Here is a 17,383-nt window from a genome sequence, read left to right as displayed (position 1 = left end):
ATAGTTTGTTTTATATCACACCATCAATTTACATTAATTTAAAGATTTTTTACATCTTATTAATCATTTTGTGTTCATGGACGCGGTCAAGATGATACTATGAACGCGGAAATGGAAGTAAGATAAACGGCGTGATGATCGGATGTGTACGCATCGTGTAAACATTTTATGAAACTTCCTCTTATGAAGGGAAGATGACAGTCTTGATAGGTGATAGAACTCGTTTGAACGCAAGTCATTTTCTTACGTATACATGAATGATTGACCAAGTCTAAAATAGAAATATCATAAATTGAGTTAGGTTGTTTGTGTATTTTTAAATTCTATTATAAAGTCTTTCACATTTAGGTGATGATTTTTCTCCGACACTTTGACTATATTTAATGTGTTAAACTAAATGATAATCATGTTTGATAAATAATAATTTTAAAATATACTAAAATATATTTGCCCACCTCATACATGATTTCAAATATAACTATTATATTTGATATTGAAACTGATTAATAGAAGAGCTAATTTCAATTTGATGAGAGGAACAAAATTTAAGAAGCAATGATGCACTAGTTATCCTTTCATGAATTACCCGTTAGGGATTGTAATGGGTCGGATTTAGGTAATTTCAACCCTAAACCTGATTAGGTAAGCTTGTTTCATACCCGTTCTAAAACCCTTCGGGTTTCTAGCGGGTAAATACCCGTCGGGTATACCTGACCCAAAACCCACTGGGTATACCTTACCCAAAACCCATTGAGTATCTACTGGGCAACTATTAATTATTAGTTACATTTAGTATTATCACAATCAAAATGTATCAAATAATTAAAATGTATATGGAATAAAATACCTATATGTATAAAAAATGGATGTAATATCTATATGTAACACCCCAAAATATGCTATTCATTTACTTGTTTTATTAAAGGTGTATAAATTGTAATAATTAACCAAGTCAAAAGATTTTGGTAATTGTTAACTAGAAAGAAAATTAGTGTGATAACTATCCACACTTATAACCCTAGGGACTAAAATTGTGATTATGACAAAATTTTAATAACAATAATAATATAACAAAAACCAACACACTGGTGTTGGTGGGGGATCGATCGAACAAGCAGAGAGAAGGGGGAAACCCTAGCTCAAGCAAAAACAAGCAATTGGATCTAAATTCTCAAGATAATCTAGTGCATGAGTCCATAAATCTGAATAACTAACCTCAATTTCGTAAGTGGTAAGCTTGATTTTCTGAATTTATGATTTTTAGAATGAGGGGTTAGACCAAATCTCGATTCCTTGTAACCAATGTAATGAATCTGAGTTAAGATTGCTTTTTAGAATAGGAATCATGCTTGAAATTATGTTTTATAAAAAGTGTAGTGAAAAACCCACTTTGTAAAGATTTTGTTACTAATAGGAAATTCATGAGAATTAGGATCATGAGTTAATTGATATGTGAAATTGTTGTGATGCTCGAATGCTAGATAAACTGATTTTAGAATGGAAATTATATGAATTTAGAGGAAGATGATTCTTGTGTTGTGATGAGCTAGTAGGGACATGCTTAGTAAACTTGTACCTTGTGCCTTATGTATGATGCTTACCAAGTGTTCGATGAAATGCCTAAAAGAAGAATTTATGTGGAAATAGTATAATGATGCCACAAACTAAATAAAGTGAACGAATGTTCTAATGTAGGCGTGAAAGAAGAAGGTACAAGCACTAAGCAAGCGGAAGGAGCACAAGATCGAGGTATGCTTCGTGTCATACGAGTCTTTATTATATTTCCTATTTATATAAAATTTCGTTGTAAAAGCTATTCTTATATAACGAGATCGACGATGTAGTAAGCAAGCGACAAATCCCTTGTGGATTTGGGTATGTTAATGAAAGTAGTGTTGAGTTATGCTAACCCAATTTCATGGGTCGAATGTGTATGCTTAGCTCTCTACGAGAGTGTTTATGCTAAACCCAATTTCATGGGTTGAATGTGTATGCTTAGCTCTCTACGAGAGTGTTTATGCTAAACCCAATTTCATGGGTCGAATGCGTATGCTTAGCTCTCTACGAGAGTGTTTATGCTAAACCCAATTACACGGGTCGAATGCGTATGTCAAACTCTCTACGAGAGTGGTTATGCTTAACCCAATTATTGGGTTGTTGTATGCTTAAGAGTAAGAATGTTTTATGTGGTTAAAGCTAAATCGAAAGGTTATGATTTTCTATGAGATAACTAACTTATTAAATTTGTGAATGTTAATGTAGGTAAAGCACCTCTATAGGCGATTTGGAGTTATGGGACGAGCACATGTTCAAGCCTTATAATACCAAGCGCTTCCGCAACTCATATGCATACTTTTGGGTCCATGTTTTGCCACTTTGTTAGACTTTGTTGAAATGTTTTAGATTTAAAAACTCGTTACTTTTGTTGGAATGGTTTTATGTAAATTGGGTCGTAGGTAAACGTTGTATGTTATGTAAAAACAGGGGGTATGTCCGTTTTACAAACGGGTCATGCCCAATTTTTGTAAAAATTTCTTTAAGCGTCAAAGTGGTATTTTAATTCTCCGAAAAATCTTGTTTATGTAGTTAATCTATTATTTTTGAAAAGCGGTCCTTACAAGTTGGTATCAGAGCCATGGTTTGAGGGATTCGAGCTTTTAACGCGATGCTTGAACTCAAACCAATGGCTCGTTCGAAAGTGTGCTCGCTCCCGGATCGCCAATGAGGTAATAATGTATGATTTCGATAAATGCTAGTATATGTTATGAGTTTAAGATGTAAGGTTAAGTTAAATATGTGAAGTAACAATTATGGGCATCAAAACAAGTAATTCCGAAACCCGGGCAGCTGGTACGGACCTGGAAATGGGTTAAAACACAAAAAAATAAAGTTGCAGCGAAATGATCAGGGGAAGGCCGTCGCCGACGCCCTGTAGGTCCGTCGCCGACGCCTTATTTTGGCCGACGGCCTAAGTTCCTGTCTACGGACATTTTTACCCGACGCCCACTTTTAAGAGCCGTCGCCGACGGGCTACCCTGCCGTCGCCGACGGCTAGCGTGTGTCTGTTTCGCTGATTTGCCTTGTTTTTACCCATTCTAAGTCCCCGTATCAATTGAAAGCCTACTAAATTGCGATGAAAAGTCCATGAGGGACTTCATAAGTATGGGGAACCATAAATAGAAATTTTGAAGTGATGAACTTGAAATAATCGGAGGTGACGAGTCGAATAATATGAACGAAAAGTAAAAATTTTAAAAGGCAAGTAAAATTCAACTAAGGGAAGGTGGATGAAATAAACTTGGAGTAATGAAATATGACGTAATGAAAGCTTGTTAGTTGTGTTAAATATAAATGTGATGTTGTGTAGATGGCCGATGCAAGAAATATCAATGATGATAATGATGATAACAATGATGCGGCTAGACAAGAAGCATTCGAGAACAGAGTTACAGAAGTAGCGGAAGGGGTTATACAAGCCAATCTTCCACGGTTGGCTCAAGAAGTAGAAAGCCGAGTTCTAGGGGTTGTGGATGCTATGATGACTAATAAGTTCGAAGAGTTGAAGGAATTAATCGAAGGATCCAAGAGTAAAGGTAAGGAACGAAGGTGCACTTACAAGGATTTTATGGCATGCCATCCGATGACGTATGACGGTAAAATTGACCCAGTCGAATGTCAAAGATGGGTCTCGAATATAGAGGCGGTGTTTATACGAAGCCGGTGCGATAAGGAGGACCAAGTGATGTTCGCTACCGGTTTACTAACCCATCAAGCGAAAGATTGGTGGGATGCGCACAGCAAGGAAATAGGCGAAGATAGGCTGCAAGCTATGACTTGGCAAGAGTTCAAGGGGCCCTTCATGAGATATCATTGTCCTCAGTCGGCGATCGACAAGATTCAGGAGGATTTCTTACGCCTCCGGCAGAAAAACGAATCAGTGAATGAAATAGCAAACAAGTTTATGGATAAGATGAAGTTCTGTGGAGAATTGGTAACAACCGAGAGGATGAAGATAAGTCGCTTCTATGGCGTGTTAAAAGCAGAAGTTAGAGAGTTCATCACTCCCTCAAAATGTGAAACTCTTGAAGAGCTCATTGATTTAGCGCGGGATAGAGAGATCGAAATTAAAAGGCAAGAGGAGCGAGGTGAAAAGAGGCCGAGTGAAAAAGGTGCAAGTTTTAGTCCATCCAAAAAGGGGAAGTTTCAGGATCAAGGAAGAAAGGGTAAGTCGAAAGGTGGGATTACACCATGCAAGACATGTGGAAAGCTCCATACCGGAGAGTGTTTGCTAGGTAAGAAGGGGTGCTTTAAATGTGGTAAGGAGGGGCATTCGTCCTATCAATGCCCGGATAACCCAAAGACTTGTTTCAACTGTTTCGAAAAAGGGCATATCAAGTCGGAATGCCCAAAGCTTCAACAAGGGTCAAAGAAAGAAGATAGGAAGCAAGAGGGTTCTAGGGCAAAGGGGAGAATGTTTCAGATCACGTCTGAAGAAGCCAAGTCCCAGCCAAATATGGTCTCAGGTATTTTTCTAATAAATTCTATACCGGTTTACGTTTTGTTTGATACCGGAGCTACCATGTCGTTTATCTCTAGTGAAATTGTTCAACATCCATCCTTTAAGATTGAACGAATGCCGTTGCCCTTAGAAGTAGAGATAGCAGATAGTAAAAGTTACTTGTTGCACGAAATATGTAAAAATTGCAAATTGACCATTGAGGATGAGGAGTTTGCTATTGATCTTATCCCCATGATCTTGGGGGAATTCAAAGTAATAGTGGGTATGGATTGGATGTCTCAAAACCATGCAGAAATAAAATGTGAATCCAAATCTATATTTCTTCAAACTCCAAGTGGAAGACGATTAAATGTACAAGGCGAAAGGAAGATGGAAGCGAAGCTATGTACTCTCGTTCAAGCCACTAAGTACGTGCTCAATGGGAGTAGAGCATACTTAGCTTACGTAGCAAATACTCAACAAAGCTTTCCAAAGCTTGAAGATGTTGAAGTTGTGAACGAATTTCCGGATGTATTCCCGGAAGAATTGCCGGGACTCCCTTCCGAGCGAGAAGTGGAGTTCAATATCGAATTGAATCCGGATGCGAAACCAGTCGCGAAGGCTCCCTATAGATTAGCTCCCACGGAAATGCGGGAATTAATGACACAAATACAAGACCTCTTAGACAAAGGTTTTATACGCCCAAGTGTGTCGCCTTGGGGAGCGCCCGTCTTATTTGTTAAGAAGAAAGACGGGTCGATGCGCATGTGCATCGACTATAGGGAGTTAAATAAGCTAACCATAAAGAACCGCTACCCTTTACCTAGAATTGACGACCTTTTTGATCAGTTACAAGGGGCGAGTTGGTTCTCCAAGATAGATCTGCGATCGGGGTACCATCAGGTTAGAGTACGAGAAGAAGACATTCCAAAGACCGCATTTAGAACCCGTTACGGACATTATGAATTTTTAGTTATGTCCTTTGGGTTAACAAATGCGCCGGCGGCATTTATGGATCTTATGAACCGTGTATGCCGACCCATGTTGGATAGATCGGTAATTGTATTCATAGATGACATTTTGGTTTATTCACGAAGCAAAGACGAACATGCGGTACATTTGCGTGAAGTACTTGAAACTCTCCGTAAGGAGAAGCTCTACGCAAAATTTTCAAAGTGTGCCTTTTGGCTTAGGGAGGTACAGTTTCTGGGGCATGTGATAAATGCGGAGGGTGTTATGGTCGATCCTTCAAAGATCGATGCTGTAATGAAATGGGTTCCTCCGAAAAACCCAACAGAGATAAGAAGTTTTCTGGGTCTTGCTGGATACTACCGGAGGTTCATACAAGATTTTTCCAAGATAGCCTTACCCTTAACAAAACTGACCAGAAAGAAAGAGAAGTTTGTATGGGAAAAAGAACAGGAGGAGGCTTTTCGAATGTTGAAAGAAAAACTATCAAGTCCCCCAATCCTAACGTTACCAGACGGAACCGAAGACCTGGTGGTCTATTCAGACGCTTCACACCAGGGATTGGGTTGTGTTCTAATGCAAAGAGGGAGAGTTATCGCTTATGCTTCGCGACAATTGAAGCCTCATGAGGTGAACTACCCCACACACGACTTGGAATTAGCGGCCGTAGTGTTTGCATTAAAGATTTGGAGGCATTATCTATATGGGGCAAAATGCACCATTTACTCGGACCACAAAAGCCTTAAATATTTCTTTGAACAGAGAGACCTAAACATGAGGCAGCGGAGGTGGTTGGAACTTATCAAGGATTATGATTGTGATATCCTCTACCATCCGGGGAGGGCAAATGTAGTAGCCGATGCATTAAGCCGTAAAGAGTATCCATCTCCCATAAGAGTGAAATCCATGAAGATGGTAGTTACACCACGATTACTTGAGGAGATCCGCGAATCCCAGATAAAGTCGCTCGGAGCGGACGACCTGAAGAGGGAACGATTAAAAGGTGTGATCGATGATCTAGAAGAAAATTCGACCGGGCTTAAGACGCGGTTCGGCCGAATTTGGATTCCGCGATTCTGCGAAGTTAAAGCTGCCCTGCTCGACGAGGCACATAAGTCTCGATATTCGGTCCATCCCGGGGCTACAAAGATGTATCGGGACTTGAAAGCCAATTATTGGTGGCCGGGTATGAAGCGCGACATAGTTAAATACGTCGCGAAATGCTTAACATGCTCCCAAGTGAAAGTAGAACATCAAAAGCCGTATGGGAAATTACAACCCTTGGAGATACCGGTATGGAAGTGGGAGGAACTAACGATGGATTTGATAACCAAACTTCCTAAAACAAAGAAAGGGCACGATACAATATGGGTAATCGTAGACCGGCTTACAAAAAGTGCTCACTTTTTACCCATCAAAGAAGCTTACTCTTCCGAGAAATTGGCAGAAATTTATATGAACGAGATCATATCCCGTCATGGAGTGCCCGTGTCGATTGTCTCGGATCGGGACACTAGATTTACTTCTCGTTACTGGGGGAAGTTTCACGAGAGTGTGGGTACGAAGTTGCACATAAGTACCGCTTACCACCCTCAAACGGACGGCCAGTCAGAAAGAACCATTCAAACGCTCGTTGATATGTTGAGGGCGTGTGCCTTAGATTTTGGGGGAAGTTGGGACGACCAATTGCCACTGGTCGAATTTTCTTATAACAACAGTTACCATAGTGGTATTCAAATGGCACCTTACGAACTATTATACGGGAGAAAATGTAGGACTCCCGTATGTTGGGGCGAAGTGGGACAAAGGGAGCTTGCACCAAGTGATTTAATAGCAGTAACGAATGAAAAGATTGAAATGGTTAGAACAAGGTTGAAAGCAGCTCAAGATCGGCAAAAAGCTTATGCAGACAAGAGAAGGCGTCCTATCGAGTTCCAAGTTGGAGATTTTGTCTTGCTAAAGTTGTCCCCATGGAAGGGTATAATCCATTTTCGCAAACGGGGAAAGCTAGGTCCTCGTTACATTGGGCCGTTTAAAATTTTGGCTCGGGTTGGAAGGGTTGCGTATCGATTGGAATTACCGCCTGCTCTAAACGGGATTCACAATACCTTCCACGTGTCGCAATTAAGAAAGTGTCTTGCGGATGAGACAGCACTAGTACCACTCGATGATATCGAGTTGGATGAAGGGTTAAATTATGTCGAAAAACCCGTAGCCATTAAGGACTTCAAGGTGAAGAATCTCCGAAATAAAGCTGTTAAACAAGTGTTGGTCCAATGGCGACACCGAAAAGGTTCGGATTTTACATGGGAAACTGAAGACGAAATGAGGAAGCACTACCCTTATCTTTTCGGTATGTCAATACTTAAATTGTTATGTGATCAGGTTTCGGGGATGAAACCTCTTTTAAGGGGGGTAGACTTGTAACACCCCAAAATATGCTATTCATTTACTTGTTTTATTAAAGGTGTATAAATTGTAATAATTAACCAAGTCAAAAGATTTTGGTAATTGTTAACTAGAAAGAAAATTAGTGTGATAACTATCCACACTTATAACCATAGGGACTAAAATTGTGGTTATGACAAAATTTTAATAACAATAATAATATAACAAAAACCAACACACTGGTGTTGGTGGGGGATCGATCGAACAAGCAGAGAGAAGGGGGAAACCCTAGCTCAAGCAAAAACAAGCAATTGGATCTAAATTCTCAAGATAATCTAGTGCATGAGTCCATAAATCTGAATAACTAACCTCAATTTCGTAAGTGGTAAGCTTGATTTTCTGAATTTATGATTTTTAGAATGAGGGGTTAGACCAAATCTCGATTCCTTGTAACCAATGTAATGAATCTGAGTTAAGATTGCTTTTTAGAATAGGAATCATGCTTGAAATTATGTTCTATAAAAAGTGTAGTGAAAAACCCACTTTGTAAAGATTTTGTTACTAATAGGAAATTCATGAGAATTAGGATCATGAGTTAATTGATATGTGAAATTGTTGTGATGCTCGAATGCTAGATAAACTGATTTTAGAATGGAAATTATATGAATTTAGAGGAAGATGATTCTTGTGTTGTGATGAGCTAGTAGGGACATGCTTAGTAAACTTGTACCTTGTGCCTTATGTATGATGCTTACCAAGTGTTCGATGAAATGCCTAAAAGAAGAATTTATGTGGAAATAGTATAATGATGCCACAAACTAAATAAAGTGAACGAATGTTCTAATGTAGGCGTGAAAGAAGAAGGTACAAGCACTAAGCAAGCGGAAGGAGCACAAGATCGAGGTATGCTTCGTGTCATACGAGTCTTTATTATATTTCCTATTTATATAAAATTTCGTTGTAAAAGCTATTCTTATATAACGAGATCGACGATGTAGTAAGCAAGCGACAAATCCCTTGTGGATTTGGGTATGTTAATGAAAGTAGTGTTGAGTTATGCTAACCCAATTTCATGGGTCGAATGTGTATGCTTAGCTCTCTACGAGAGTGTTTATGCTAAACCCAATTTCATGGGTTGAATGTGTATGCTTAGCTCTCTACGAGAGTGTTTATGCTAAACCCAATTTCATGGGTCGAATGCGTATGCTTAGCTCTCTACGAGAGTGTTTATGCTAAACCCAATTACACGGGTCGAATGCGTATGTCAAACTCTCTACGAGAGTGGTTATGCTTAACCCAATTATTGGGTTGTTGTATGCTTAAGAGTAAGAATGTTTTATGTGGTTAAAGCTAAATCGAAAGGTTATGATTTTCTATGAGATAACTAACTTATTAAATTTGTGAATGTTAATGTAGGTAAAGCACCTCTATAGGCGATTTGGAGTTATGGGACGAGCACATGTTCAAGCCTTATAATACCAAGCGCTTCCGCAACTCATATGCATACTTTTGGGTCCATGTTTTGCCACTTTGTTAGACTTTGTTGAAATGTTTTAGATTTAAAAACTCGTTACTTTTGTTGGAATGGTTTTATGTAAATTGGGTCGTAGGTAAACGTTGTATGTTATGTAAAAATAGGGGGTATGTCCGTTTTACAAACGGGTCATGCCCAATTTTTGTAAAAATTTCTTTAAGCGTCAAAGTGGTATTTTAATTCTCCGAAAAATCTTGTTTATGTAGTTAATCTATTATTTTTGAAAAGCGGTCCTTACACTATATAGGGTAGGGATCCTGTACATTAATCCAGAAGTGTGAGAAGTGTATTATAACACTATATAAAACACTATATAACACCATATAAACACCGTATAACACTATGTAACACCATATAATATCATATAACACTATGTAACACTATATAACACTATATAACAATATAAAACACTATACATCTATTATAGACATACTATCAAACAAAATATAGTGTTATATTTGTTATATAGTGTTACATAGTGTTATATGGTGTTACATAGTGTTACCCGGTGTTTATATGGTGTTATATAGTGTTATATATAGTGTTATAATACACTTCTCACATTTCTGGATTAATGTACAGGATCCTCTATCTATATATATACATATATTAAAAAATTGAGTAAATTACAAGTTTTGTCCTTTATGTTTACATCAAATTTCAAGCGCTGTCCTTTAGCGCAAAAGTTGACAGGCGGTGTCCTTTACCTTTCAAAATTTTGCACGTTTTGTCCTTTAGGCCAAACCCAGTTAGATTTTTTGGTTAAATCTAGTCATGTGCAAGGCACATGAGGGTACTATTGTAATTTCACCATTCAAGGGGTAAATAGGGTAAACGAGTACACTTTATCGGGTAAATGGGTATATCACCAAATCCCAAACCCGTCCTAAACCTGCGAAAAAAATAAAAGCTAGTCCCAAACCCATCCCAAACCCAATTAACCAACCCCAAATCCGTCTCAAATGTGTTAGGTTTCGGGTTTACCCGTCAGGTTCGGGTTCGATTACCATCCCTAATCTTTGTTGATTTAGTGATTGACATTAACACTCAAATCACCCGGGATAAATAGAAATGCAAAAGGATAGATAATTATTGAATTATCGAATCTCTCAATATCCTACAATTAATACAAGGGGATACATACATGTAGGCTTATACATCAACTTCGTGGACCATTGATTTAGTGTTTTAGCACAAATAATATTATTTTGTACAACAATCAAACATATTTAGATAGTGGCAAAACAAATGATCAATAGAGCAAAACTATCAATTTTGATATTAGATTATGTAATTGTATATGCAATTACATGAATCGTATCATAGCTAATCAACTTTCCAAGACCCAAGTTGCTTATTACAAACACAAAGTTGGGTTACAATAAAGGGTAATATATTCAAGGGGAGCGTATATGCTCACGAGTGTAACGATGGAGGTATAATTGGTTAAAATGGAAAGATACAACCATATAAATGAAATTAAAGAGCCTCACATGTTAAGCATATTAGATATAGATTGGTTTTTGTGAGAAACGCCTATACACATATAATGTATATATGTGTGGGCCTTCAGGGGGCAAAAATGAAAGTGCACTCACTAATTTTAACGTTATAGTATTAATTTCATGAAAATAACGTTAAAAAGCGAGAGCCGGTTAATCATGCATCATGTGGTGCTATTGATAGCCGAAAGACAAGTGGATACATGCACTAATCGGCTTTTGTCCCAATTGCGATTGTTATGTGTCTTATGTCGAAAGCTTGATACAAAACTTCTATTGAGCCGGAGATCTCATTGGAAACAGCCTCTCTATTCCTACGTTTGTTCTCAATACACAAATAACTATGTTTGTTCTCAATACACAAATAACTCAGATTCAATAAATTACTGTATAACTACGTCTAAAAAGGGGGGATGACTTAAGAAACATAACATTTTGTTTCTTTTCTATCATCGATTTTGCCTTTTAAAATACGATGTGAGGCATATCTTAGCCAAGTTAATGTAGTGGTTTCATGAGCTTGACGAAATTCTTAGTAACCATGCATCAAAGCGTGTCATGTTCCACTCGAAACTGCCTTCGCTATCTATCTAGCACGGCTCGCTTAGTAGCTAATAAATGTTCTCGCTTTACTGGCTGGTAAACGTTCAGTTCCAAAACAAATTCATTTACGTCTTTCAAACAATTACTAGATAACAATTCTTATTGATATATGTTTATGGGTAAATTTATGTATTATGACTGTTTTATCATTATTAAGAAAACGTTTACAATGTTTTCTAGAGGAAACTTTGCTAGAAAAAAACTTTATTTTAGAAAGTAATGACTAATGAGCACCGTTTAGATAAGAATAATAATTTGTTAACGACTTTGGGTGCATTTAAAAAATTCGTCTGAATTTAGTACTCAGAAATGACACGTCTTGTTCCAACATTTCGGCTAACCACCTGTTTACTTTAATTTAAAACAGAAATTGAATAATAATTTATTTAGGTGGCAGATGGACTTATCCATTTTATATATATTGTGAGTAGCTATTTTATTCGAACACTCGTAAATAAATTCACATTCATATCATGAGTATAATAAGTTATAATATGATATTTCTATCCCTTTATCTTTATCCAAATTTAGTCTTCATGTTAACTCTTAGATATATAAGTGTAAAATTATGTTGTAATTAATTATATACATAAAATTTGAAATTTAGTCTTCATGTTAACTCTTAGTCAAGTGTAAAAGAATATTCTAATTATATACATAAAATCCAAATTTTCTATTTTCATTTTATGATTTTTGTTTGAACACAAACATTTTGCGAACCAAACGACACTTCAGACTACACAAAATTTTGACTTTAAACAATTTGAAATTATTTTTTTTAATAGAAGGAATTTCACATACCTCTTCTTAACTTGAAAGCATACATATTTTTTTAAAACATTAGTTTAATGCATAATATATTAATGCTCTTCAAACATGATTTGATGAAATATGTAACTTTGCGAGTTTAGAGAATGATATATAAAATTGCCCTTATTTAATTTCGGGAATTAGCAAATTCACAAATATACACGATGCCAAAAATTGGTTTTCAGGTCTTTGTATGAAGCTTAACAAGTCTCTCTTGATGATCATCTTAAAATTCATACAAGAGGTAATCTAATGAGTGATAAAACATGGAGGATCATCAGTCATATGATGGTTTTAATTTATCATGTTAGAAAATGTTTTATATATATAGTTATTTTTAAGTTATAAATATATTTTACACAAAAACTAGAATAAAAATACGCGCACAACACTTATTATATAATATGAGTTCCTACACCGCAAAATCTTATGAGTTTTAAAGTTTTCAAGATCCCGATTTCTGGCCTCCCGACACGGCATAGCCCACCCCACCAACTACTATTTCCTACATGTAACAATTAATTTATAAAGAAAAACACATAAAGAAAACCCTAAAAACACACTAAACATTAAGGAATCATATATAGGGAAGAAACCTAACCAAACAATAACTTTATTACTCATTATGTTAATATGATAAACTTAAATGATACATTTACATATACATATGATGCATCATGCTTATTTATATTGTATTATACACTTTTTATATTATATTTATGCGATTTGAGCGGGAGGAAGACGAACACGCAAATCGAAGCAAAAGTCGGCAAGTAACGATGACGACATGTCCTTTGTGAAAATTTCAGCATATTACGCGCTGGATGGAACACTCATGAAGAACGTAAGTGAGACTTTGTATAGTTGGTTAGATCGTGGTACATATCTAATTGTGCTGATATCATACACATTTGTGTATTTATGTGTGTATTAATCAAGAGAAAAATACGAAAATAGCCAAGAAAAATGTTGACGTACCAAAATAGCCACCTCATGCATCCTTGGAGCAGGGCATCACTAATTACGAGAGAGCTTATGCGTCTGAGGTCTCATTCATGCGTCCGCCAATGTAGAAGTGACACGTGTCTCAATGACATCATGCGTCCCATGCGTCCGTGACTCATCCCATGTGTTCGTGACTCATCCCATGCGTACTTGACTCATCCCATCATCCCATGCGTCCGTTTGAGGCATCCAATGCGTCCGTGACTCATCCCATTATCCCATGCGTCCGTGACTCATCCCATGCATTGCCGACTCATCCCATGCGTCCGTGACTCGTCCCATGTGTCCGTGACTCATCCCATGCCTCCCATTTTCGTACTTGCTGCTTCATCCATACACGCATCCATATAAAGAATGGCAGACACATAAGATGTGGGATGCCCCTCTCCAAGGACGCATGATGTGGCTATTTTGGTAAGTCAACCTTTTTCTTGGCTATTTTCATAATTTTCTCATTAATCAATCATGTTATGTTATTAGGTTGGCCCGTTTTCTTTAAACAGGCCGACACGTTTAAAACGTGTATAAAAAGGATGTTTCATAAGATTAAACCGATAACCTATTTACGACTTATTTAACCCATCTATTAATTATAAGTTTATAACATGTTACTCCATGTGACTCTTTTAAACAAGTATGTACCACAAGTCTAGTTTGTGTTACATGAATTAAATTGTGTCAAGGTTGATACATTGAAAGGAATAAATATATACGAATTATGTTCGGATTCATCAATTAAATTAACCTATTTTTTCGCGGTAAATTTGGATAACTGATGACATCGTGTCATCAGAGAAACCACCCAATTATATCCATCTTCACTAGGCTATAATGATATTTGAATCGAAAACCTAACGGTCTCTAAGCCGTATCTTTGCATTAAAATCACAACTATATCTTTATACAATCAGTCAAATTGTGTATCTTTGCATTAAAATCACAACTATATCTTTTTACAATCAGTCAAATTCCCAAAATGTGATCTTCAAATCATACTAAATTGATCAAACTTCAATAAAGCACCAAATTTGTGCTCAAAACAATGATGTTAATCCTAGTCATGTTTTTTCCTAAACTTCACAAACTAAAATCACAAGTATAAACTTTATACAATCAGTCAAATCCCCAAAATGTCTTCAAATGATCTAAAACCTAAAATCAATTCAACTTCATCCTTATGAATCTTATGATGGATATGAAGCAATCAAAGTATGTGGTATACAAGAAGAATTATTCCAAACCCTAGCATGCATCTTAAGCACCTCCATAGCTTTCTCCTTCATCTTACTTCCACAATCCACTTGCAACACCAAACAAAGCTTCCCCACCACCCCTATCTGCAACATCTCCGCCACCACACCACCGTTGCCGGAAAACTTCGCCACCGAATGCACTATCCTCACCGCCCTTTCACTTGCCACCGGCGAAACCCTAAAAATCTTTTTTGACACCACCGCTAAACCCGCACCATGTTTCAACAACTCAGATCTCCCTTCAGCACACTGACAAAGCAAATCCAATGCCAACAACACCATTTCGGACACCCTTTTATCGGTTGAATCGAGTAAGATATCGATCAAAGCCGGCACCGCCGCAGCCTCCGCCGCTCTTATTCTATTCCGGCCCGATAAACAAACGTTTATTAGTAGTTTTAACGTTGCTTTGGTGGCTTTTTGGGAGATTTCATCGGTCAAGATTGTTACTAACTCCTTGAAAAACTCATGCTTCAACAATGGTGTCACTTGCATGGTGTTTGCAGCCTCAAACATTGACTTCAACAACATGACAGTGTACGTACGTGTTTCATAGCTGGCGGCGCGTTGCATCACGCTCGTCAACGTCTCAACAAAGTCACCAGTTTTAGCAAACAAACCCTGAAGACCAGTTTGAGATAGTTGCATGTGATAAAGAATGGTTATTGCTTCATCTATAGGTGTTACAAGCTCAAACCCTAATTGATCTTCCACATGTGAAGATGACGTCATGTTATTATTATTAATATTATGGTCATTAAGAACATAATTAGTAAGGTAATCAACTGCCCCAACTGCTTCCATTGACCTCTTATTTGTTTCATTCTCCAAAACAATAGCTTTCAATCTTCTTAAACATTTTGTTTGCAAGTTAGGATGCTTTAGATCTTTGAGGAGTTTGAGGATGTCGGATTTGGAGATCGGAAGGCGCGGGGTTGGGAGTCTTTCGACGCCGGATGTAGGGTTGAGGGTGCACCAAGATTGGATTAATCGGCGAAGCGTGTGGTTTGGGGTGAGCTCTACGTGATCCGAAAGGGCTTGCTTTGTGACCGGGCAAGTGTTGTTCTTCTTGGTGTATAGCCATTTTTCGATGTTGTCGCGGTCGTATGTTATTCCTGTTGGAAGTGTTACGGGGTCTTTCATGAGTTGTAAGGAGATCGGACACACAAAATACGTAGGAATTTCGACGTTTTTATGGTCACTCATTTTAGGATGAAGGGTTTCAAGAAGAACCAAGGCAAAAGATTGAGAAGAAAGATGAGATTTGAAGGGCTTTTTTGAGGTTCGAATGTAATGTATGGTTTTATATATATGGGGGGATGAGTGAGAAAATGGAATAGTTTTTGGGTTTGAAAGTCAAAATGAGGAAAGAGTAAAGCAACTTGTTGGTCAAAGAAATATGAGGTTTGACTTTCAAAGAGATTGTGAGGCTCAAGAAGAAAAGAACTTTAACTTTGTTATAAATAAATAAATGCATGTGCGAGATATGCGGTGGCAAAATGTGAAGGATTTGACTTCTTTGTTAAGAAATATTCAATTTAAGTCCTTCAAATTTGTCATTTATTCATTTAGAGTGTTCAATTCTACATTGTAATCCCTAAAAAACAATGATCAAAATACTTAAAAGAAAATGTCTATAGATTACCAAAGAAGTATGGTCTTGATTTGTTGAGTATCTCGTGTATACACTTGTGAATTGTAATAATTTTTTGGTTCCGGAAATAACGTTAATTGACACACAATCGTTCAAACTGTGTTGCTTCTCTTTGTTTTTTTCGTATCATTCTAACGTTGGTTTGATCTCTAAATCCTTCATAATATGACTTTCTTTTTCAAGCAATGTCCTTTATATGCTTAATTAGCTTGTTGTGTTTTTTTTTTTGGTTTTTCTTTAGGGCTTTCTAGTTCTAGATCCATTATATTTTCATAGGTTGGCTAAAGTCAATCGAGTTGTTGAGACATGAGAGGTGTAATTTAAATATAAAACCATGAAAATTTACCAATCTTATTGATGTGAAGAATGATAGACATATCACTACATGACATTGTTTGAGCTTGTAAATATCTTTAGTGTTTATGGAACGTACCCATTTATTTTTTACGGTGACAAAAAGTCCATTTACTAATGATCGAGTTCTTTGCTCATAATATGCATAGCAAGCTACGGCTTTAGTCAATGTTCGAGCAGTTAGGAACTTGTTTTAAAGGTATCATGAACTATCAAGGGGCTGCAGGCTAGTCTAGCAAGCTGTGTGGTAAGGCGTTCCTTCTCATGTGGGGTCGAGTGTTTAAGTCCCAAGAGATGTAAACGTAGATTTAGGAGTACGATTAGAGGATCTGGGTGTCAGCCATTAAAAAAAGGGTGACATGATCTACCAACCGTCTTCTTTGAGGACTAGAAGTGTAAAACCAAAAACAAAGAAACTTGTTTGGAAAAAAGAAAGCTCTGATGGCATATTTGTAAATAGTGACAACAATGAGCTGTTTTTAAGTAGTGGCGATCGTGATTTGGAAATGTGGTTTCCTCACAGAATTGTAGACTTTTCTCTCCATAAAAATGTCAACTTTTAAAGTGTGGCGACCGACGTTTGTCGACAATAGGATTTATTTTTCTTAACGGCTAATTTTTTCGTCTAAACACTTACACCTTCTAAGGATTGAACCTTAGTCTTCTCGTAAAAGATAATTTCTCTTGACCACTAAGCTATAACTTAAGTGTCAACAAATGGATTTATATAGTTCCAAAAGCTAGACCGACCATGACATCTAAACAGTTTACTGGTTCAAAAACGTAATTCATCATATGATATTATTATAGTTA

General features: G+C 37.1%; 2 protein-coding genes across 4 annotated transcripts; one reads left to right on the top strand and one right to left on the bottom strand.

Moving 5' to 3' along the window:
• The first annotated feature begins 1,096 nt into the window (after window positions 1–1,096).
• Window positions 1,097–9,557, top strand: LOC110901062. 3 transcript variants are annotated; one of them, XM_035981988.1, is made up of 5 exons: window positions 1,097–1,224; window positions 1,696–1,749; window positions 3,368–4,523; window positions 8,705–8,758; window positions 9,272–9,557. In XM_035981988.1, exons 3-5 carry the CDS (start codon window positions 3,368–3,370, stop codon window positions 9,286–9,288), a joined length of 1,227 nt encoding a protein of 408 aa, XP_035837881.1. In that variant the 5' UTR covers window positions 1,097–1,224; window positions 1,696–1,749; the 3' UTR covers window positions 9,289–9,557. The 3 variants fall into 3 exon arrangements, 2 of the variants coding, with proteins under 2 accessions (XP_035837881.1, XP_022003608.1); XM_022147916.2 differs by having other exon boundaries at window positions 1,105–1,231; XR_002569267.2 differs by lacking the exons at window positions 3,368–4,523; window positions 8,705–8,758; window positions 9,272–9,557 and adding an exon at window positions 2,263–2,548 and having other exon boundaries at window positions 1,105–1,231.
• A 4,731-nt stretch (window positions 9,558–14,288) lies between these two features.
• On the bottom strand, window positions 14,289–15,925 carry LOC110898209 (E3 ubiquitin-protein ligase PUB23). Its single transcript, XM_022144967.2, has one exon. The coding sequence runs from the start codon at window positions 15,766–15,768 to the stop codon at window positions 14,494–14,496; it is 1,275 nt and encodes a 424-aa protein (XP_022000659.1). The 5' UTR covers window positions 15,769–15,925; the 3' UTR covers window positions 14,289–14,493.
• Between the last annotated feature and the right edge of the window lie 1,458 nt (window positions 15,926–17,383).

The sequence above is a fragment of the Helianthus annuus genome, chromosome 13 (genome assembly GCF_002127325.2).
Source record: "Helianthus annuus cultivar XRQ/B chromosome 13, HanXRQr2.0-SUNRISE, whole genome shotgun sequence".
In the NCBI taxonomy this organism is placed as follows: domain Eukaryota; kingdom Viridiplantae; phylum Streptophyta; class Magnoliopsida; order Asterales; family Asteraceae; genus Helianthus; species Helianthus annuus.
The sequence above is the reverse complement of the archived record's forward strand: the minus strand, read 5'-3'. Positions and strand labels throughout refer to the sequence as shown.